Source organism: Macrobrachium nipponense, chromosome 3 (genome assembly GCF_015104395.2).
Source record: "Macrobrachium nipponense isolate FS-2020 chromosome 3, ASM1510439v2, whole genome shotgun sequence".
NCBI classification, from domain to species: Eukaryota; Metazoa; Arthropoda; class Malacostraca; order Decapoda; family Palaemonidae; genus Macrobrachium; species Macrobrachium nipponense.
Window position 1 is genome coordinate 132,446,637 of NC_087202.1, and position 24,686 is coordinate 132,471,322.

The following is a 24,686-nucleotide window of genomic DNA, read 5'->3' on the forward strand; positions in this document are numbered from 1 at the left end:
GCCAAATCTTGAGGGCTACAAGAACAGTTGATTACTATTATCATATAGACTAATTAATGTAAACGTATCTTCTCTGTCCTATCTGTTCAGAAAATAAAAGTTATGTCAACACTCTCTCTCTCTCTCTCTCGTCTCCTTCCTCTCTCGATCCTCTCTCCTTTCTTCTCTTCTCTCTCTCTCTCTCTCTCTCTGTATAGGCGACCGATAAATGGCGTTCAGTCTGTTTGTTGGTGCTGCATCGTTAACACGTCGTTGTTTAGTTCGTTGTATTTGTGCCTATTTTTCGTGTTTTGTCTATTTTATTATTAACCATGGGTCCCAAAGCTAAAGACAAAGCAGGTGTTAAGAAAAAACACAAGAAAATTATTTCGATGGAAGCAAAACATGAAATTATAGCAAATTATGAACGTGGCGTTCGTATCGTCGATTTGGCAAACGTGTGTGGTCGAAATCCTTCTACAATATCCACGATCATCAAGCAGAAGGAAGCTTTAAAAACCTTCCAAAGGCATCACCATTATTTCTAAACTACGAACTGATTAAAAAATGTAAATAAAAATTAGTTAAGCAATGTTATTTCATTTGTTTATGACGTAGTTATTAGTGTACATACGTAAATAAGGGTTGGTGACGATTCGCCGACGACAATTACCCACCGCCAGTTCGCCACCAACTTTTGGCCACTTGGGTCATTTCGCCACCAGAGACTATTCGTCACCAGAAATATAAATACAGTGTGAATTGGTTTTTTTCCTTCTGCAATTTTCCATTTTATTTACTCAGTTTTATCTTTACTACTACAAGGTGCAAATTAACAAACAAAAAATAGGTAAAAAAAACAAACATTTTATTGGCTTATGAAATCAGTTAAAAAATGCCTCAAGATGGTCCAACATTGTAATAAATGTTATTGGCTTACACCAAAAAATCATAACAAAAACATAAAAAATAAACAAAAATAAAGAAATAGAAACTTTAGTTCATTTGATAGGTATGGGCTATTTCCTATGAGATATTCCAAAGCGTCTCTTTCACCGTTGTATTCGAGAACAATATTTTTTTATTCTTCGTCGGCGTTTCGATATTTTTTTCGTTGAATTATGTTTTTCATCCTGCTTAACGTTATTAGGAAAAGAAATAATTTTTTGAAAAAAAAGTGTATTCATTACATTTAACAACCAAACAATATAACTCAAAACAACGAAAACAAACTACCTATTTTCGGCGGCGAATGAATAGTCAGTCCTCCGTGACGAATAAGCGGTGGCAAAACGTCCTCGGAGGCGAACTGCCGGTGGCTAATGGTCGGCGGTGAATCTGCCACGTCGAATGGTCCCATCCCCGTAAATAAAAAGAGAGCAAATCGTTCCCTGCCACCCTTCCCTACCTCCTCCCCCTGCTGGCCTCACGTCATCTTACGTTGTGATAAGTATAATTCCTTTTTTTTTTTATTGTGTTATTACTCGTTTATTTGTGTATAAATTGTGTATATTATATGTAATTTAGCTGTGTTTAGGTGTGGTTTCATAGCGCTAGAACGGATTAATACATATTACATTATTTTAAATGGGAAAAAATGCTTTGAGATACAACAGTTTTGATATACGACGATGGTAACGGAACAAATTAAATTCGTATGTCAAGGTTCCAGTGTACTGGATAATGTCTCTCTTTGGATACTTCGATTTTGCCAAATCTTGAGGGCTACAAGAACAGTTGATTACTATTTAACGTATCATATAGACTAATTAAAGTAAACGTATCTTTAAATAGTCTTATATTAGTATCAACAAAACATTTACTGGCATGAGTCAGAGGCTGTTTAACGAAACGAACACTTTCTCTCTCTCTCTCTCTCTCTCTCTCTCTCTCTCTCTCTCTCTCTCTCTCTCTCTCTCTCTCTCTCTCTCTCTCTCTCTCTCTCTGTGGACTGTTATATGTAAACTTTGTGCACCGCAAGCTAGTATGTATTCATTTATGAGGCGTCACTAAAAAAACAGAAAAATACAACATAAAAAGTGTCGAAAATCATCATAACCTCAAAATTTTTGTTGTAATCTAACCAGAAACTTATTTTTATTAATATACTGTGCTAAACTATAAAGGATTTTTATCATAGTATGCGTTTTTTAAAGGCGCCATTAACTCGGAGCGTCGGAAGCGTCAGCGTCATAACCTCGGAACAAGCATCGTAACCCAGGACGTATTTTTCCATTGAATATTTAGGAAAAAGCGTCGTAACCTCGGAACGTCGTAAGCCGGAACCGTCGTAACCCGGGGACCGCCTGTATATATTTATCAATGCAAACATCTCTTAGAAGCGTCATCTCTTTGTAGATCTTCGGCATGTCTCGCATCACTAGCCCAATTGTGAGAAGATATATTCAATTGCTTCTATGACCAAAGGAAGCAGGTCTGATTTTTTAAAATAATTCTTCTTTGGCACGTATGATTTCTTTCACCTGTGCCCATATCAGTTCTATTGCATTATACTGGCAGTGATATGGAGGCAGCCTAACCACTTTGTGTCCATGATCTCTTGCCAGTCTGTCAATCACGTAATAATTTTCTTTACATGAATGTGTTTGCAACTTTACTAATTCGATCAGTTCACATTTATTTAGATTATCATCTAAATTGATGCTTTTTTTTGTTAGCCAGTCTTTAATTTCATCCTTATTGACAGACACTGTCAGAGTTTTATTAATTTGAACTGAATGATAAGAAGCGGTATCCAACACTATTATGGCAGATGGACCTAAATCGGGAAGAAGCTGGGTTTTAAACCATTATTCAAACACTGCAGAATTCATCTGTTCGTGATAATCTCCCATCATTTTTAGCTTCAAATATCAAATCTGCATGCAGGAACAAATCCTTCTTGGGAGCCAGCATGCAAATTATAAGTCTACTTCCTTTACCAATGGGTGTTAGACTCCTGTAGCTTTTACAGATTCTGAATCAATCCAACAAGAGCTGACGGTATAATTTCGAGTCAACCAAGTTTCATCGACATAAATCACGGATTTATATCCTTCCTTTCGAACTTTTTTCATTGTAAAATTTTCATCCTAGCACTGACCACATCTATTCGTTCCATGAGAAACTTCCATTCACCTTTCCATATCTAAACTGTAGGTGACCAAACTATGACCCATTAAAGGTAAAAACTTAAGAGAATAAACTTTTATTGTTTCTCGGATTAAACTGCTTAACCATCCCAAACATGACCTACCTTAATCTGATAGGAATCATTGTCAGCATCTGTAAAAACATCGCCACGTTTGTTTTCTTTTAACAGGTCTAGAATTAAAAGATGATGAAGTGGCATCAGCGTACTCTGTCTGTCAGTGGGGAAAAGTATCTTCCTAAAATGGTTCTACTATAGGCAGAGTTACAATAAAAAATTAATACCACAAGAAGAAATCCCAAAGAATGATGATAATTTTAATTTCCTTTAAGCAAAGTTATTTAGCTCGCCTGCCATAATATACATTAGTGAGAGACTGTTTCTTTGTGTTAGAGTAAGCCAGCCATGTGCAGGAAAATGATCTTGCTCTAGGGCAACCTGTAACCAATTAACAGAAACTTGGTTTGTTACCATAGCACATGATGCACCTGTGCCACCAGGTGAATAGTTGCCAGATACCGTTTGCTGAATACTTCCATGTATACTATATGTTTATACATATACCTATTGTCCAAAACATTAAGGCAACTGATGCAATAACGTGACTGTAAAATGTAGTATTTAGTACAAGTACATACCAGCAGATTTTCTGCTATTATTACTGATATGAAAGGCTCAACTTACGAAAAACTCGAGATACGAAAGCTAATACAAAAAATTTAACAGCTCTACATACGAAAAGTTTTCAAGATACGAAAGGTTTCTGAAAGTCCGAGATTCGCCTGGTTAGCAATTTTGAAAATCGCGCCGCGCTGCCATCTTAGTACTAGTAGACTCGCCACCATCCTCCTGCTCTCCCATTGGTTCCTGATGCTAGTCGCGGCCATGAAATCCTTCTCTCCTATTGGCCAGCGTCCCTCCCATCATGCATCTACTGATGTATAACGTGGTGGCGTTGGCTCGGCCCAACTCGGCGTTACCAGCATTGTTATAGTACGCACGTGGTATTCGTTTTCGGGATCGTCAATGTGTACGTAATATTTAAAAAAAAAAAGTGACCAAGATCTCTCACATGGGATAAGTGATCAAGGTCTCTCTCATGGGATAACTGGAAACTTGCAATTGTTGGAATCTCCACTCCCTGCTGAACAGAGGGTGTAGACCAAATCATTTACAACATGCATACCAGTATGTATGCGTATAATCAAGGCACTTCAGTTTATATTGAAGGTCAGCAGCCGAGCATTCAGTACCCAAATCAGTTGCAGAGAGAGCATTTGGTTGAACAGGGGTTTGATGGACACCAGGGCCAACAGAGTCATGAGGTGCAAAAAATGAACCAAGTGATAAAAAAACATGAAGTTTAAATTCTGTATAAAAAAAAAGAAACCGTAAAGTAAAAAAAAAAAAAAAAAAAAAAAAAGTTAAAAACCAAAAGAGAGAAAAAAAACAAAAAAAAAACGGCAGAAATTAAAGCCGTTTTTCATAAAGTGCAATCATTTGTAGAAGACACCCCCCGAAAAGGCTCACACAGGAACATTGTGAAAAGTAGGCAGAAGCACTCTTCCTTGGATAGTTACGTATATATTTTTTAAAGTGCACATACGTACATAAGTACAAAAGAAAAAAAAAGGCAGAAATTAAAGCCGCTTTTCATAAAGTGCAATCATTTGTAGAAGACACCCCCCCAAAAAGGCTCACACAAGGAACATTGTGAAAAGTAGGCAGAAGCAATCTTCCTTGGATAGTTACGTATGTACTCACTCGAAAGGTAAGCTTCCACATTTTACGTATCTAGGTACTACTGTACCTGAGTAGTTCTCACAGTATTAGTGCTGAAAAGAGGGGAAGCAATATTTATTGGGTTTCATGAACAAAAAAAAGTGATCAAAACTAGTCTGCCTGCAGGTTTAGGTAATGATAAATTATTATTTTTTTTTTATCTTGCAATACTATTTATTCTTCATACATATTTACTGTAATGCAAAGGAGATTTCCACTGCAAAAGAAAGATGATGATACAATTGTTTTTCAGAAAAACTTTAAATTATACTTTTCAGAAGTTCTAAAAATTATATTTATGATAACCAGTTCTCTTCTCTACTTGTAGAATTTATCATTGCATTTTACAAGCATCACAGACCCAAAATTCTTGTCAGTAAGATGACATCTATCTGGGCAAAATACTTTTCCAGCAACACTGAAAGTCCTCTCTGCTGGGACAGAAGCAGCAGGGACTTTAAGTCATCTCAGGAAGGGTTGGAAATTTTCCCTGTGGTCTTTTCAGTATGCTAGCACTTCTCTCTCTTTTGAGATGCATGGCTGACTGTTATCTTTGAAATCCTAAAATAATAAGACTCCTTGATCTGTGTTGCATCTGATGAATGTCAAACTGGGTTACCTATAAAACTGAACAGGTTCTTCCTTTTTGGTTCAGTTGAACTAAGCCTTGTTGTGTCATCTCTATGATCTGTGGCAGAATAACTGTTTGCGCGAGCTGTCGTATCTTTGGACATGAACTAGGCTGCAGTACAACAAAAGACTCGAGATTCACCTTGCCTACTCTTCTGAACTCTCATCTAACTTGAATTGTGGGTCAAGAATAGTTGCCATTTGATATATTTTCCTTTCATATACCTGTAGACGTTTCTGTAATGACCTCTAAATCCAAATAGTACTAAATCAGTTATACAGGCAGCCCCGGTTATCATTGATCCAGTTTTATGGGGTTTGTCTTGTGCCAAGATGTGCCGATTTCCATCTGTCTGTGCTGACGATTGATTATTGGCACCGATGTATACCTTACAGAGGTGCAGATGTTATCACCACCAAAATCTTATAGAATGTTGCTCGTCAAGCCTTTGCCTCTGGAGGGAGGGAGTAGTCTGGGATGTGGGGTGAAAGGGTTGGTGAAGTGCATTAGGCAACTGCATTGTTAGTCTTTCAATTATGATTTTATTCTTGCAGTAATCCCCTCTTAAACAGTAGCTTTACGCTTCAAAGTTTTTCGTCTGACATACGAAAACATTTTCTTGGGTGTGGTTTCTCCTTTGACTGGGGTGTGATGAATACTTTTGATGGAGAAGGGGAGGTATTTGATAACGCATTTACTTTTAATCTATGATCAGTATGTGATGAATAGGCCTATTTTTAATGGAGGGTAAATTCCATTCGACTTACTTTTCTTTTCAAGAATAAATTTAATTTGGAAGTGTTATTATTCACATTGGTCTAATCGTAGATGTCCTTTTTTTGTAACAATGGAGTCCACTGTTGCAAAACCCTTAAATAAACCTCATATTTGCATATTCCACATTACTGGAATGGTAAGGCATTGTTTCCAGTTTCTTGCTCACAAAATGAATAAGAATCTGACATTTGTAACCCCGGACATGCTCTTGGCAGAAAAACTGTTTAGAGTAATAAATGATCAGCTCAACCCCCTATTCCGCGAGTATCCCGACATCCCATGACTGCCGTCTTATTTACCCATTTACATAATTGACAACGGCTATTCTAAAAATTCACCTTGATGACAAAAGAAGCTTTAAAATGCATGTGTTTATAGGCCTTTTTCTTTTGCTCACAATGATTATTTCTTTCATTTCCCAAAATATTTTCATGAACTTCTGTTACACCCTGTATATATATTATGTATATATACACAAAATGAAACTAATGCCTATATCTATTTGGTAAGTGGTAAATTATTCCCTAAATATGTTGAAACTGCTTTGTTTATTCATATTTGTGAAAAATGGTAAACACAAAATATGCCTTTCCATGGGTAGTTTTCTTGCCTCATGAAGTGAAAATGAGCAAAATGTCAAACCATATAATGAAAACCAATGAGTTAATGAAGTTTCAAACTGAACATAGTGAATTAGTTTAAAAAACACTTTTCTACCAGTGAATTAGTTGAAAACACTATTTTCTACCCGTGAATTAGTTGAAAACACTGTTTTCTACCAGTGAATTAGTTGAAAACACTATTTTCTACCAACTTCTATAGTAAATTCTTATGAAGTAAGTTTCCCTCATATTATTCAGAATCCTTTTGTTACTTTCCCAGACATACTGGGTGCAATGGAACAGAATACATTGTGCAGAGAAATGTTGTTCTAGATCACTCACATCTAGAATTTGGTCACCTTTCATAATCAAATCTTGCTGAAATTTTTCCTAACTGTGTTGCTTGCTAATCCAGATTCAAGCCTTTCAGGAAAGGGTGCTATGTGGTAAGTATCATACTCTTTCATTATGGCAAAGACTCCATGCTTACTATTGCTTAGTGATGTCCAAAATACTAATGCTATTCCCTAGCCCTTGCAACTTGTGCGCTGATTAACCTGGAGAAGAAGGATCTTTGCCATTTTTGTTACTGGAATCTGATTCTGTAAGCAGAAACTTTCTGATTGAAATGGTGGTTATAGACCATAACATAGTCAACTTTTTTCTCGATTACGAAGTTTGGCTCTTTGTGTGGGAAAACTTCTAATTTTGTTGGATGCCACAATAACAACTTCACTGTCTTTTTACTTCACAAGAGAATCCAGTGAAAGCTTTTTGTGTATAACCCCCAATTTTGCTTCTGAATTTCTTTTCTAGCTATGAGCGGTGTTCTTCGTGCCAATCTTTTCAAATTTTCTGGAATGGGCAGGAATTTGAATAAACTATCAAAAACTATATGCTGATTAAGGAGGTTTTATCTTACCTGCAACCTGCAAAAGACAATCACACCTTATCCATGTCCAGCAAGAAATATGCTGTACAGCTCGTGTCAAGATGTGATCAATCGCAATACATGCTTCCATAATTTTGAAACCAAACTTTAAGGATTTAACTTTGATCAATTATTGATCTCGACACTTCCTGCAAAGGGGGACCATAATTTTTTGTTTTTTGTTTTTCTTCAAACTATTCTTGTGTTGAAGAATGGGCTGAACCTAGTAAAGTCTGTCTTGCTAGAATCCTTTTGATGGAAATGACCGGCTGTTGTTTTCTGCTCTTGTGTACCTGCCACCTGCGATGAGTTTGTGTGACAGAACGTTGGAATACTACCTTGGGAATAGGGCCTGTGATTACCCAGTGTCTAATTCATTGTTTGATTGGTGATAGCGATCAAGTGTCGGGGGAAAGTGGAAATCGTATTAGACGCCACCAATAAAAGAATATTCCAAAATCTGCCATTCTCAGTGAAAGAAGCTAATAGAGACTGACAGGACTTGGGATAATCCTGTGGCCCTAGTTTCAAGCTAATATTCCAATGTCCATGCCCACCATATTTGATGAAGGCGGAAGGTACAGCGAGCTGAAAACAAGGTGGGTCATTGAGATATAAGTCCATGCATACATATACTTACATTCAAACTATATATATGTATGTATGTATGTGTATATATATATAATATATATTTATATATACTATACATATATACAGGCGGCCCGCGGTTAACGGCTCAATTGCTCAGCGGCGAATTGGTTTTATGACTCAAAAATATTCATTAAAAAAATAAGGTATTTTTACGGCACAATTTTCAGTTAACAGCGCCGCTAGCGCCTTTGTCTAACAAGTTCATGCAGTTGTAGAAATGCCGTTCAGACCATAAAGGTTATGCAAATTATATTAACAAATTTTATGGAGAGTTATTACGTAGGTATTAGGGTAAAATATATGCCTCTGACACTGTTCCATGCCAAAAATATAGAGTTACATAAGTGCAAATTTAGCTATGGATGTGTTGATTTATAAATGTTCATGCTTTTATGTTTAAAATGTGTATGAAAATGTATTTCGTATAGGGTATTTTTATTTCTGCACAGAAATATGATACACTTTCGAAACTGCCCTTCACACGTTCTCTAATACGATGTTTTTTCATATTCTTTCTTGTGAGCGCCACCTACTGCTTTTCCGAAATATCGAGTCAAAAAAGGTGGAAAATAGCGATCGATGTGTCGGTTTTATAAATGTTCATGCTTTTATGTTTAAAATGTGTATGAAAATGTATTAATACGTATGGGGTATTTTTATTTCTGTTTAGAAATATGATAAAAAGACAGCTTTCAAAACTGCCCTTCATGTTATCAAATACGATGTTTTTTTCATGTTCTTGTAAGCCACCGTATGCCACTCTTCCGAAAATATAGAGTTGAAAAGAGTGCAAGTTTAGCGATTGATGTGTCGATTTTTTAAATGTTTATGCTTTTGTTTAAAACGTGTATGAAAATATATTACGTATAGGGTATTTTTATTCTTGTACATAAATATAATACAAATTATGGCAGCCTTTGTAACTATGCTCCATGTTGTCAGGGGATGTTTTTTCATGTTCGTTCTTGTCCGCCACTGTTGCGAAAAATGCATGGTGTTATTTTATTAATTGTGCATCTTTTCCATAAATCCTTTAAAAATTTATACATTACTTCACTGTATCCAATAATATTGTAAGTATTCTCATATTACTGTATTATAAAATACTACAACAAATCATTCCGCAAAGTGGACAATGTTGTGGTTTGAAATCAGCTGATGGCGAATACGAGTTGTTTCGCCATATTTAACGCAATTCTGAGCGAATTCTCTTCCTTCTAGTTAGCATAAATGAATATCTAGATACTTGACTTATATGAGACAAGGTTATTTGTCCTTATACAGCGTATTTTCAGGTGAAAATATGAATTGACTATGTCTCGTTGTGAATGTGAACTACTATTTTTTTTTTCGTTAACAGATTACGTTGGCGGCATGTTTATTGCGTAAAGAAATTACTCGAGTCCGTTCGCAATGCTCTTTTATATAATCGTTATACGAACTTTACGTTATTTATCTTATATCGGCGTGAAACCACCAGTAAAATGTGTTTTTTCAAGCACAGTAGTTTTGATTAAAATTATTTTATCTCAATTTTATGTACGGTTGTGTTTGATGGCATACGTTACTGGCGTTTTATCCTTGTTGCCAATGTACGATAATAGTCATTAGCAGCTTGAACAGTTTTCTCAGCTCCAGTTATAACTAGGTATAAATTTAACAGTATATTTCCCGATTCATCTTTGATCTATATTGATCTTTGATCTATAGCGAATGAAGTTATTACATTAAGATATCTTATTTCTATTCTACATAACGCCATTTATAACAACTACGGCAATAGTGTTCTGTAGTACGATGATTGAAATACAAGCCAAACGGATGTTATCCAATTTGGTTGTACTTGGAGAAAAAAAAAAAAAATTTTCTCGTTCGGTTGTTCATGGCTGTCACAAGTTCACCAATGAGTATAACGTTAAAACCATACTTTCATAATTTTCTTTTGCTGTTATTGAACCTGTATAACTAGAAGATGGGATAAACTTAGGCTATTTTAATTTAGTCTCATAAAATCCGACTATCGTAAGACGAATTATTGTAACTTTAACACTACAGCTACCTGTACACTGTATAAACCTTATTATATCTTTACATACTCTAGACACCCAAAGGATTAAAGCTAGGCTTTTTTCACTTTACAGTATTTATAATTCTATAATGTATACTGTACAGTAAATTCTATAGTACTATACTGCATAATTATAATTTTACTTACTGCGCCATTGTGGGATTACGGCCCCTTTGACTAGTCTAGAGTTTTGAAAGAAGGTGTGCGGCGGGTGTAGGCTTTAAAATCGCTTAGCGTCGAAAATCACTTAGCATCGGCGGCCAGGAACGGAACCCCTGCCGCTAACCGAAGGCTGCGCGCGTGTGTATATAGATAGCTAGATAGATAGATAGACAGACAGATGTAGGTATGTATGTATGTATCACACACATTACACAGGATTCCTTATTGCTAGCGACATTTCAAGACAAAGTCCCATCTTTGGCTAAATTATTAACATCAATACAAAACAATTAAGCAAGTTAATGTAAAATTATTATCAATTAAAGTATTTCCAAGTAAATTTACTAATTGAAAAATCTCAGAGTGAGTCTTACATCAATAAACAATTAAGATATTTCTAAGTAAAATAACTAACATTTGAAAGTATATAAAAGATATTAAATAATGAGGAAAATACCTTGCTCAAGCAGAGTCCCGCCAATCTGTGTCAGCACTGTGGAAAAAAGTCAGAAGAGGCAAAGAAAAGTGACATGGCTTATACAATGGTACTCTGGTAGTATGGTTAAGTGAAGGTACAGTTTCTTAATTGCCTAACTTTCAAGAGGAGGAGGGGGTTTGTTCCAACACCATATACTTACCCCGAACTACCTTATTAGGACCAAAAAAACTGGTTATTCCCTCCCGACCCCCAGCCAGGTATGCCCCAGGGTCGAAGATCACAACCTCTGACCTTCAGTCCTTTCCTGGTCGCTGTTTCCCTGTGTGTGGGTGTTGACCGCATGTGTGTGTGTGTCGGTTTTAAGTTGGAGACTTCTTTACTACAGCGTTGCCCTGGTCCTGAGGGAAGCTTCGGCTTGAGGGGCTTTTTCATTCTCCAGTGAAGTTTAAGCTCCCCACTTTTTTAACAGGTTGGGGCCGCCCTTTTACGTAATGGGATCTGGCATCGACAAGGAGGGAGAGAAAGCCCTGATCCCCCTCCCAGAAGTCTTCCTTGGAAGTTCCGAGGAGTAGAAGCATGAGCTTCAGGACTCCCCAGGGGAGTTTCGGATTCTTTTCTCCGTCCCCTCCCATCGAGGGGACCTAGGTGAGTCCGTTGCTGGGCGGGGCCCGAGGAGTCCTTTTCTTTGACCCCACAGAATGTGCCGTTGGACAATACCGCCTTTCTTCATGAGTGATGGACGTGGTGGTGGTGTGTGGGGCGCTCCGTCGGACGCACTGATAACGGCGCTGAGCGCTGCCAAGTTCCTGCCTCTCGATGCGGAGTGTCCCGCTCTTGAGAGGAGCGCTCCGCTTGTCCAGCTAAGACTTCGATCAGAGTTTTTCTGAGAGTCATCAGAGCCCCTTGTCACATTCCGGGGGGATGGGGGGGGAAATTGATGCCCCTCGGAGGCAGAGGGAGCAGATGGGTCCCTCAATGGGCCAGACCCGGTCTTGGACTGGCGCCGCCTGCACTCTGTTCAGACTTCCCCATGGAAGTGCGTCGGTGGAGGGAGGGGGTATGTCTGGGGGTGCAACGCAGCTCAGAGTGCTCCCCCCCCTCCTTTCCAATGATGCCCAGGCAGGCGTGGTTCCCTCAGATGAAGTTCCCCATGTGAGGGGGTACAAAGCATAGAGGCGACGGCCTACGTGGTGTACACCTCATCCCCTTGGTGGGACCTGCTTGGTAGCGATGATGAATCTATCCTGACCACCCAACTGCTGACCTGATGGAAGGACTGGGTCCTGAGGTGGGGAGACGCTGTTCTCGCTCACCTCCCGTGGGGCTTGATGGACCGACCCAAGGGAGGTGAAGGCCCTCCGGAGCACTCCAGGCTCTGGAAAATCGCTTTCCCCAGATTGCAGGTAGAAGTAGCCATTGAACGCGGGATGAAGGCAAACCAGCACCCTGTTGTCTACAGGGCATCATTCTCAGGAAGTGACGGTGCCAAGACGAATTATCAAGTCACAGAAGCCGAGACAAGGACCCAGTAAAGTGATCTCCAAAGGAAAAGATGTTATTAGTGAAGCAGAGCTCTACAAGTTGCATTATTCTATTCTATTCTATGGGGAAGTGGTCAGCAAATGGCTCAAGTGTATTTTTGAGGAATGTTAGTACATCGTCTAGGCTGAGAAGTATTACGTCATTTATGGGGCTATCTGCCGATGTAAATTTTGTTGCAAAAGTCTATGTTTTATATGACTTAAGGGAGAAAAAGTTCCTGCAAAGGGTGATTGTAACTGAGCTAACTATTTTGAAATTCTGTAGTTAAAAAGCTCCAAAGTGTTTTAATGGGCATTTTATACTTTGAGATGTATCTCATTTTAACAGAAGAATTTGTAATCACGGGGGATGGGGGGCCACAACCACCCGCGTTAAGCAAATATCCGCATTATCGCACCCCTCAAAAAACCCTCGACTGTACCCTAACTACCTACTTCGATAGTTAAAACTCAAAAAAATTCCTATAAAATACCTATAAAAATTCTTATAGGCTAACTGTCTACTTTGATATTAATTCACTCTTCATATACCTTAAACTATCATATGGGTACTCGCAATTGATTGATCTAGCCTAGCCTATATTGCTTGATTATACACATGTACTCACTACAACTTAAAACTATCGCGAAGATATTGCTTAGTCCTATTAGTAGTAGTAAAGGGAATTGTCCTTAAAATGGCTCCCTTGCTTGTTTTATTCCTCCTTTGTTTGTGTGTTTTATGTCTGTAATGTCATAAAACTTTTATAAATTCTTTCCTATTTTCAATTTCCCCTTCAGATCTGCAAACAAAAGTATATTAGCTAACAATTCCTCTTTATTTTCATGATATGACTTTGCAAAAAAAAAAAATATTTTGTGAATTAAAATTTTCAATAAAAATGATTTACTGTAATGATTACAGTACCTTACTATATTAATACTGTATAAATAGCAAAATTACAGTGTTCTAAGTATTTTTGTCTTTTGTTTACATTGAGAATCCGCTGGTGGACATTCATTACCGTAAGAATTATTTAGAAAACAATTTAGTTGCTAAAAGTAACTAGTTTATTAAGAGAGAGAGAGAGAGCGCGCGCACCATGATGCATTGTAGATGGATTGGATGCTCCTGTTTTGTGTTTATTTTATTATTATTTTAGGTGTCTAGCCACTTTATTTTTGCAATTACTAATAGCATATATTTTTGTGATTGTGCACTTTTTTTTATTGCAATTAGGTTTACTCTGTATGAAGTTTATAAGTAAGATCCTAATCCCATCATAAATGATAAACTGGTGGTTATATTTCTAATATCAATTTTTGTCCAGTTTCAGACCATGGGTCCCCCTCGTCAAGCAACTCCTCAACCAGGACAATTCCATGGAAGTCCTATGCCACCTCAGACTCACCCACAGCCTCCCTTCCAGACTATGCAGTATACACCTCAAGGAGGAAAGCATGAAACTGCTGCCTTGGCTCCAATGGCATTCCGTCAACCACAGCCAGGCAAGTTGCTTTTATAAGTTATTGTAGAAAACACTAGTAGGAGTTGCATAGGGGTGTCTGGTATTTTGATAGAAGTTTCAGTTTGGAGATCAAAGGCAACAGATCAGTGGGTGGTCTTGGGTTCCAGGTGAGTCCCACATTGTAGAATCTGGAAACTTTGGGTGTTATGATTTATTCATGTTACTTTATTTACACCAACCATTGTAGGTAACCTTCCCTACCATAAAAATTAAGTATTGTAAACAGGGATTGCACTTTTGAAATTACCTTTTGAACGTTGAAAACTTGTTCTGTGGTGTAACCCCCACCACCTTTTATTTTTTGTTGCCTTGGATTGACAAGTGGAAAATGAGATAGAATGAGAATGAAAGGTTCCATTCTGATGACACTTTGTAAATAGTCATGACCTGAAATATCATTGAAAATCGTGTAAGAAAATCATGCTTTCATATAAGTAACTTACCAAGTAATTACATAGTTAATGCTTGGGCTTGCATTGCAGCCTTTGTAAAATTTTGTGGTAGCACCTCTGTTGTTTTTTTGCACGGCATCCTTTTTAGAATTTTGTAGTAATGCCTCTAGTGTGTTTTATGTAGGTGGCAGGCTCCGCCTGCTAACGGAGAACTCTGGGGAAGCAACCGGACGGTTATTTGTCTTTCAGCCTTGGCTCGCCTTATATTGGCGCCATTGCAGCAATTTTTTTCTTGCTTTTTGGTTGTTTTTACTGGACTATCTAATTCTAATTGCTCTGGTCTTTGGTATTGCAGTGTAGGTTGTTGAACCAGGTTGACTAAATTTTGCCGATACACATACAGTTTACAATAAGTGTAGGAGCTAGGAGTGTAGTAGGGAGAACAACTTGGGAGGGAAATGTGGAAAGTGTGTAGATCTAACCTAAAGTTAGAAAGGGATAGGGCGAGGAAAGCGGCTTCTAGAGCCAAGAAACGTACTTCACTTAGCCTAGAAACTACTGCTAAACGTAGTTGAGAAGCCAGTCATAGTTTTCCTCCTATGTACTCCTATTCCCACCTTTTCTCCAGTTACTAGCCCTCCTATTATTCATCCTACCCATGCCTAGCTCCCTTGCTCCCAACCCTAATGCTATTGCTAGTTTCGAAACTAGGTAGTGCATATAGTGGCAGAGTTCGAGAGTCCACTGAAAGTGTTAATGGACAAAGTGTATGAGGAGAAATGTGATAAGTGACTGTTGTGTAAGTGGAGGAGGTGGCTACTTGTCCCTTCGTTTTCCTAGACCGTCACTGCCCTGCTTCCCTGAACCTGGGAGAAGACATAAAGTCTCCTAGCGGTTCAGCGCCGTGGTTGGTATGGTATTAGTGCCCCACCTCGGTGGTTGCGGGTTCGATTCTCAGCCATTCCATTGAGGAGTGAGATGTGTGTATTTCTGGTGATAGAAGTTCACTCTCGACTTGGTTCGGAAGTCACGTAAAGCCGTTGGTCCCATTGCTGAATAACCACTGGTTCCATGCAATGTAATAGCACCATACAAACAGACAAACATGAAGTCTCCTGTTGGATGTTCACCAGGTGTTATCTAGTTCTGAGGGTTAAGAAGGGTAGTCGTGACCTGTAGCCTTCCTGCAGTTAAGCTGGGGACCCCTCTGTCCTGAATGCTCTTGATACAACCCTGCCTATGGTATCCTCGGGAGAAGAAGAGTTTGATCAAGAACCTGCCTCTCCTTTAGCAGCTCTTCTAAATTATCTGCCCGTAAACTTTCCCACCTTTTTCATTAAACTGCCCCAGTCTCTCCTGCCTTGAACTTGGATGAGGAGACATCTAGAGGACAAAACTAAACTCCCAAGATGGTGCTTTTTTTCATCTTTCAAGGCTCTTGACTCTTACTGGACAGACATGCTCACATGAGTAGCAACAATAAGTTTTCGGTGGATGAGAGTGACTAATTGGCGAGTTACAATATTGCTCACCATCGATTTTTGGGGGAATCAGACAGGAAAGAGTGCCATTACTTCTATAGCCCACAAATTCACTCGGGCAACTTTTATACTGGCTAAAATCAACTGGGTGGCTCATGAGAGTTATTTGGGATTGTGAATTCATGGGAGGATGTAGACATCTTTTTATAAATTTGCCCATAAATATACCAAGGGGTTGCTGTTGGATTTAGTTCTTATCTTTTATGATAGCATGTAAGTTATAAATGTAATTTTGCAAAGAAAGGTTAGAAGAAACTTGTATAAATACAAAAAAGTTAATGCATCTCTTTCTTGGTAAATTTATGTAAATATTTTGCAACAAATATGCTCATAATTTGTTACTAATTTTATTTCTTATTTTTAATATTGTGTGACGCATAATTATAATTTTACCAAATGAAATAAATTTAATAGAAAAATCATGTATAACTTCAAGATTTAAGATTTTTGCCCACAAGTGGTTGTAAATAGTAATTTTTAACTTAACATGGAAGGGAGAGAAAATTTTTATGAATTTTTTTTTCTTACATTTGGTTCATTTGCATAACTTCCTCTTTCCATAGATGTTTTTTCTTAAATTAGCTGACCTAAAAGTTTTGTCGGCCTGGGATGCTGCATACTGATTACTCTGGCTCCTAAGGGAAATGGGGAATTGGCTTTCTGTTAAGAGGTAGCAAGGCAAAGTGTCCTTCACCTTCTCTCCCTCTCACTTAATCTGTAGGAGATATATATCTTACATTACTGGGCAGCTCCTTTAGGAGTTGACTGCCTCCTTTTAGGGGAATTTCTCTGGCCTCATTGATGGAGATAATGTTTTTGTCTGCGGAACTAGACCACCTTGTGGAAACCTCTTCAAGGTGGTTGAAGGTTACCCAGGGTAACTAGAGGTGAGCGGTCAACTTGGGCAGACCTCAGGCTTGTTAGCTATGAAAAATAGTTGATAGTCTTTTTGATTTATGATTTTTTTTCTCAGTTTTTTGACAAATGTAACATTACAGTCCCTTAAATTAGTAAATCACCTGTGAACAGGCTTCACTGTAATCTAATTTTAATGATTAGTTTCACGTATCAAGAAGGTCTTTTTCATTTGACAGAGATCGAAGTATTTTCTGAGGTGTGTTTGTTTCCTTCGACTGGTGTGATTTACTTCTGATGGAGAAGGAGAGGATTTTTATTTTTATTGACAGGGAGATTCCATTCAGCTTGCTTTTCTTTTCTTTATCAGGATCCAGTGAATACCATTGACAGAGAAAGAGAAGGTTTCTTTGATACATGCTTATTTCCCCTTTGTTCAGTATCTTAAAGAATACATTTAATTTGGAAGTATTTTATTCACATCAACCTAATCACAGATTTCCTTTTTTTATAACAGTGGAGTTCACTGTTGCAGAACCCATAAATAGACCTCGTGTGTATTCTACATTACTGGAACAGTTAGGCATAGTCTCCAGTTCTTCCTCACAAAATAAGTAAGCAATCTGACATTTGTAACCTGAACACGCTTTCGGATGAAAAGCTAGGCTGTTTGGAGTAACAAGTGAAGTGATCGGCTCCATCTCCCTCCCTCGGTCGGTGACTACTACAACATCTTTTGAGCGTCATCTTACTTGGCCATTTAGTAATGTTTTTATAAAATGAGTTTATACAAACATCTATTCTATACTACATCTATTCTGCCTTATATATCGATGGAAATAAATGTGAAAGTCATATGTATAGTATGCACACACACACACACATATATATATATATATATATATATATATATATATATATATATATATATATATATGACTGGTAAAAATGTTCTGTAACAACAGAATTCCATCTAATAAAAGGAGCCCATAAAAACACCAAAATGTAGAGAGAAAAGTACTATATTTCAGAGACTGCTGTCTCTCTCTTCAGGTATATGAATGAGAAAAGTTTACAGAAAAGGTGGTATTTATACCAAGAGATTCGTCCACAAGTAAGCCAATTTAGGTCACCCCCGCTGATAATCTTCCTTTAATCTTCTTAAGCGTTGGTTGAATGAACAATGCGTCGACGATATCTGATATCCAAGCCCCTTTTGAGATGTTCATTACCTGCTCCTCTTTTATGAAGGCCGATTCCATCATTTGACTCTTGTACCGGCAGTTGCTGCTATAAATTACATGTGACATATTCCAGTTTATTCTATGGCTATGTTCATTTATATGGTTGAAAATAGCCGAGTTCTGTTGTCCATACCTAACTGACCGTTTGTGTTATATTAATCTCTGGGAAAGTGATTTACTTGTAAATCCGATGTAAGATTGGTCACAGTCCTGGCATGGGATCTCATATACCCCAGAGTCTTTGGGAGATGTCTTTTGTTGGACGTTAATCAGGGATTTGGCTAAGGTATTTGGGTAGGTAAATGCAAAAGGGTTGGATTTCCCAAGGGTGTGAGTTACTCTCTTAATCGTCTCCAGGTGGGGAATTTTTATTTTATTGTTGGGTGTGTCTCTAGTCTTGTCTTTAGGGGGTCGGTAGTAAATTCGTTTCCTTTTTAATTGCTTTCTCAATTATATGGTCAGGATACTTTAAAGATGAAAGTTGCTTGCGAATTAGTTCAAATTCTTTTTCCAGGAAATCTGGGGAACAAATTCGTAAGGCTCTTAAGAATAGGTTGCTAGCTACATCTATCTTGATAGTAATGTCATGATAGCTAAAGTAGTGAATATATGAAAGTGAGAACGTTGGTTTTCTGTGTATGGTAAATATAAGAAAAGGAATTTTGTTGTCTGTTTCCCATTCAACTATAAATTTGATGCTGGGCACTAATGCGTTAAATTTTGAGAGGAATTCATTAAAATTACCCCACTTATTATCCCAAAATGTTAGTATGTCATCCACGTATCTCATCCACAGCATGTTTTTGGGTTTTATTGCATTTATTACTGTAGTTTCAAAGTATTCCATGTACAGATTGGCTAAAATAGGACTTAAAGGACTACCCATACTACACCCGAATTTTTGCTTGTAGAATGATTCCCCGAATGAAAAATACGGTTTATTAGATGCACATAATTCAACTAACTTTATTATTTTGTCAAGTGCCCCCCCCAAAGGGGCAAATGATCTGAATAGGGGGATATTTTTCCCTTAAAAACTGAAGAACGTCCTGTACTGTACTTTTGTGAATAGGGAGTCTACGTCAAGGCTTAAAAGTTTTATGTTGTGAAGTGGTATATGTGCTTCTCCTGAATTTGTGACAAAAGTCTTCCGAATGTTTGATGTGACTGGGAGAAAAAGTGCCTAAAAAAGGAGAAAGGAGGCCAGCTAACCATTTAGAAATTTTGTAATTGAAAGCTCCGGCGCATGAAACGATGGGTCTGAATGGAAGATTGTCTTTGTGAGTTTTGGGAAGACCATAAAAGTAGGGTAATTTAGGATTAATTACTTTAAATTTCTCTAATAGTTCAATACTCTTTTTGTCACAAATTCCCCACCTGGAGACGATTAAGAGAGTAACTCACACCCTTGGGAAATCCAACCCTTTTGCATTTACCTACCCAAATACCTTAGCCAAATCCCTGATTAACGTCCAACAAAAGATCTCCAAAGACTCTGGGGTATATGAGATCCCATGCCAGGACGTGACCAATCTTACATCGATTTACAGCTAAATCACTTCCCCAGAGATTAATACAACACAAACGGTCAGTTAGGTATGGACAACAGAACTCGGCTATTTTCAACCATATAAATGAACATAACCATAGAATAAACTGGAATATGTCACGTGTAATTTATAGCAGCAACTGCCGGTACAAGAGTCAAATGATGGAATCGGCCTTAATAAAAGAGAAGCAGGTAATGAACATCTCAAAAGGGGCTTGGATATCAGATATCGTCGACGCAGTGTTCATTCAACAACGCTTAAGAAGATTAAAGGAAGATTATCAGCGGGGGTGACCTAAATTGGCTTACTTGTGGACGAATCGCTTGGTATAAATACCACCTTTTCTGTAAACTTTTCTCATTCATATACCTGAAGAGAGAGACAGCAGTCTCTGAAATATAGTACTTTTCTCTACATTTGGTGTTTTTTTATGGGCTCCTTTTATTAGATATATATATATATATATATATATATATATATATATATATATATATATATAATATATATATATATATATATATAATTTATATATTAATAAGTATTATATATATATATATATATAATATATATATATATCTTATATTATGATATATATATATATATATATATATATATATATATATATATATATCTTATATATATATATATATATATAATATATATATATAAATATATATATATATATATAATATATGGATATATATATATATATATATATTTATATATTTATATATACTGTACATATATATCATTTACTTTTACTTCTTGCCATATTAACCCATGAACTTTCCCCTTTTTTTTCATGGGATTTTCTTGAAAAAATAATGCAGCTCTCTGATTAGCCCATGAACGAAGTTTTCATCATGTTTTCATATAAACAAATTTTGTATGCATCCCCAGGCATAAGGAAACATGAATTTTCCCTTTTTTATGGGGATTTTCTTGAAAAGATAATGCAGCTCTTTTATTAGCCCAATGTACAGTTTTCATCATGTCGTCATTTAAAAAAAAAAAAAAATTATGCATCCCCAGGCTTAAGGGGAAGTGCATCCCCAAGTGCTCTATGTGCTCTTATGTCCCCCTGAAAAAAGCATCACAATGAAAGTCTGGAAACATTGTTGGACAATGATCCTCGAATATGTTGGTAACATATGTAAACCCACCTTCCACCTCTGGTTCTTCCATGTCATCATAATTTTTCACTTATTCATCACTTGAGAGCTCGTCACCACTCAAGAGGGACCTGGAGATGAGGGATATCTCTGGAATGTCTTGCTTGTGACCAAAACTGCTTCAGTCTCCACTGCAGGGAACAAATGTGAAGAAACCCATGAGGAACCAGCTTCTTGAGAGAAGACAAGAGACCCAGAAGCACTTGCCACTGGTGAGCTGGTTGCTCCCCCATCAAAAGGAATGAGTGAGTTACAGTCCTGAATTTCTGAAACCTCTGGTCTGATAAAAAAAAAACTACGATAATCTATCTTTCACCATTACCAGATATAGAATCCTCTAGTTGGAAAGTAGATTGGACTTCTCCGCATTTACCACGATGCCTAGGCTCTGACAAAACTGGAAAAGACATTCCCTGTCCCAAACCAGGTTTTCCTTGGAACTTGTCAGGACCAGTCAATCTTTGAGATATCTCAACAGGCAAATCCCCTGAGCATGAGCCTATGTTAAAGACTCAACATGGGTAAAGACCTATGTGAACCCTTGCGGAACTGTTTTCAAGCCAAAGCAAAGGACCTTGAAAAAGGAGACCTGCTCCCCAAGGCTGAAGCGGAGGAATTTTCCCGGATGAAGGGTGGATAGGAATCTAAAAGCAGGTGTCCAAGTCGATTGACAGCACAAAGTTTTTCTCCGGGATTTCATCATCTTGAGCCTTGCCTTGATAAAGTGGTTCAGTGTGAGTTAGTGTGTCTGAAGACTTCTTTCCGGTAGGTAACTGTCTACTCAGTTTTGGAGCTGTAGGTCTAGAATGAGCTCTTGGTTTAGTGACCGTCTGCTGGACACAGTCTTTAGAAGATCTCTGTTCCACAGAGACAACAAAGAATCCTTGTCAATATATGACAGTAGTAGCTCTAGTATTTGTTGCTGTAAGACTAGGCCAATGAAAGCTGCTTATGATTGCCATGCAATATCTAATGATTGTAGAGAACAGACTTGTTTGATTGACCTGAATTGTGACGAATGTTGGGACTGGGATAAGGGGGAGTAGAAAACATTGAAATCACATCTGGATAAGTGAGAGAGAGAGAGAGAGAAGGGAAAAGGAGGGCTACTGCTTGGACAGAAGCTTGTAATACATGTAGTTAGCCTAGTGTTCTCTTAAAATTAGTAAGGACAATTTGCCTGTTATTCCTCAGACTCCTGATTCTCTTTTCCCTATAACCAGCCCTACAATTATCACCCCCCCACCTTTACCTAGCCCCCATGCTTTTGATTTTAATGCCATGTCCAGCCTCGAAACACTCATTGATCAAAGGTATAGTCTTTGGTACGTAAGTACAATGGAGCAGTTAGGTACTTCAACTCTGTTAAAGCTCCTATGGACAATATGATTAAAAGTTCCCATGGACAATATGATTAAAAGTTTCTATGGACAATATGCTTAAGAGTGAAAGTGCAGTGTTAATGGAGGTGTCTGCCTGTTCCATCAATGCTCGTAGGCAAAGGTCACTGTCAGGCTCCCATGCACCAGGGAGAGGGCATACTGGAAGCCCAAGGGAAGTTATTGGAGTTTGCCCACAGGCAGGAACCATCTCGACAAAGCCTGTTGACTGGTCCCAGGACTCTGCATACAGCCACTGGAAAGGTGTGTGTAGGAAAGTGCGAGAGCTATCATCCAGCTCTCCTAATTCCACCCTAGAAAGAGGCCCCCCGGGGGCATTTCTATGAGACGTCTTGTCCTCTAAAGAGATGTGTAGTAGTTGCTAAGTGCTCTTCTCCATTGACTTGCAAGCATTTCGGGTAGCCTTAGACTAGTCCACGTTTGTCTTGTAGTCTTTGGGTAAGGCCCATAATCATCGTGTAATTGTGCCTGAGCTGTTGTCTCTTCAGCCAGCATTCTCAGCACCATATGGCAGACGCCCAGCCTCCCCTGGGTGCCAGACATCCACCGAGTGGCCATGATCACCAGTGATCCAGGCACCTGCCAAGCACCCAGAATTACCTGACAGTGTTACTAGATTCTTCACGGGATCCCATTCAGTTGCTAGGATGTAATCTTTGGCTTTCTTCAAATCACTTCTGCAGTATCACAGGACCCAGCAGAGATGCACTTCTTTTGCCAATTTCCTCAGATGAAGTGTTGCATCAGAGATAACCACATCCTCACCGTATGACAGGTCTCCCCAGATATTTTTAGCTGCTTTTCATACATTTTTCTCAGATGCTGCGTTCATGAGAAACTGGCCTGCCAAGAGTTCCAGACCTCCAAACATGGTTTTGTCCTCATTGTCCAAGAAAGCCTGAAGAGAGATTGGTTGTTGGCTCTCAGACAAGAGCTATCACTTTACAGTACCAGAGAAGCTCTTTCCCTGGGAGTTGCTGCCTTCTCCCAATGGGAAGCCATTATGTAAAAAAAAAAAAATAGAATTTTGAGTTTTTCGTGGATTTATATTTATACTTAGCAAAAAATATGGTGCCAAGTTCATTCGAACATTCATTCCGCGGCTTTTTCCATGTCACACGTGGCTGTAAAAGGAAATGGATGTAACCCATTTAAAGGGCCAAGCTTGAGAAGAAATCTTACGCGGTCCAAAATACAGTTCATTTTTGCCTGTACTTTTGGTATTTTAGTTTCTTTTTATGCCTTAAAATCTAGAGATATCTGGCATCTTCACACCCAGTTAAGGTTGTGAGAGTACCAACAGCCACGCGTGGCCAGACGTCAATACACCAACAGACGCAATGAGAGAGAGAGAGAGAGAGATAAAAGAGAGAGAGAGAGAGAGAGAGAGAGAGAGAGAGAGAGAGAGGGGGAGGGGGGGGGGGGGGAATATGCATATTACAGAAATTTTTCGAACTGCGATTACTCAAAACAAATGTTTTGCAGTTTCAAATATTTGCTGAAATTCTAATAATTATTGGATCATCTTGAAACTACTAATGTTATCGCATATTTATGCCTTTCTTGTTAGTTTAGCTTTTTCTGATAGAATGATAAATAATATCGTTAGAGGGAATTTTATTGAAAAAATGGGGATATGGTGGTCCCCCCGTATTGGAACAACTATAAAAACAGTAAAAACAGCCTATTTTGTTAGTTAAAACTCGAGAAAAACCCACTAAAAATGTTCACACTTGTTTTTTTTAATAGTTTTATCACAAAAAGTGCATTTTATGAAGGAAAAAAAAAAAAATAAAGGAATTTGTGGATATTTCTCATAGAAAAATACTGTGTATGTGCGAATTTTCACGAATAATGTGGGGAAACGTTCCTGAGAGAAATCCGCAAATGTGTGAGTCTGCGAATCCGGAGAACGTAAATACGGGGGGGTCCACTGTATTGGCATAACGTCACAGCTGTCGATCTATTTATCTATCTATATATTGATTTGTTTGAGAATAAAGGAGAAACTAAACTATACATTGTTGGTATAAAATTTAAGTATTTACATGAAAAAGCATGTGAGTCTAGGATAAAAAATAAGACCGCAATGTGCTTGTGACAACAGACAAAAAGACGGACTGACGGATGGACAACGGACATATAGATATTCTATTTACGATGGGGTTAGATTCCGAAAAACCCATTTGTACTATGTCGAAAAAATCGTAAAATCGTATCTTGAATGTAGACTAGCCTACACTACGGTAACCAGTACCATCTTTACATGTAGGGTAACGTACCTTACACTACATAGTATACGTGTACTTA

The 24,686-nt window shown here is 38.0% G+C and overlaps 1 protein-coding gene across 4 annotated transcripts in view; it reads left to right on the forward strand.

Annotated features, from left to right (window-relative positions):
• LOC135222060 (eukaryotic translation initiation factor 4 gamma 3-like) overlaps positions 1-24,686 on the forward strand; it is a 198,015-nt gene that overhangs the window by 57,001 nt on the left and 116,328 nt on the right. For all 4 annotated transcript variants that reach the window (XM_064260204.1, XM_064260207.1, XM_064260206.1 and 1 more), the window contains one exon: positions 14,025-14,202. In XM_064260204.1, coding sequence (XP_064116274.1) covers positions 14,025-14,202 — 178 coding nt within the window. The remainder of the gene's footprint in view (positions 1-14,024; positions 14,203-24,686) is intronic.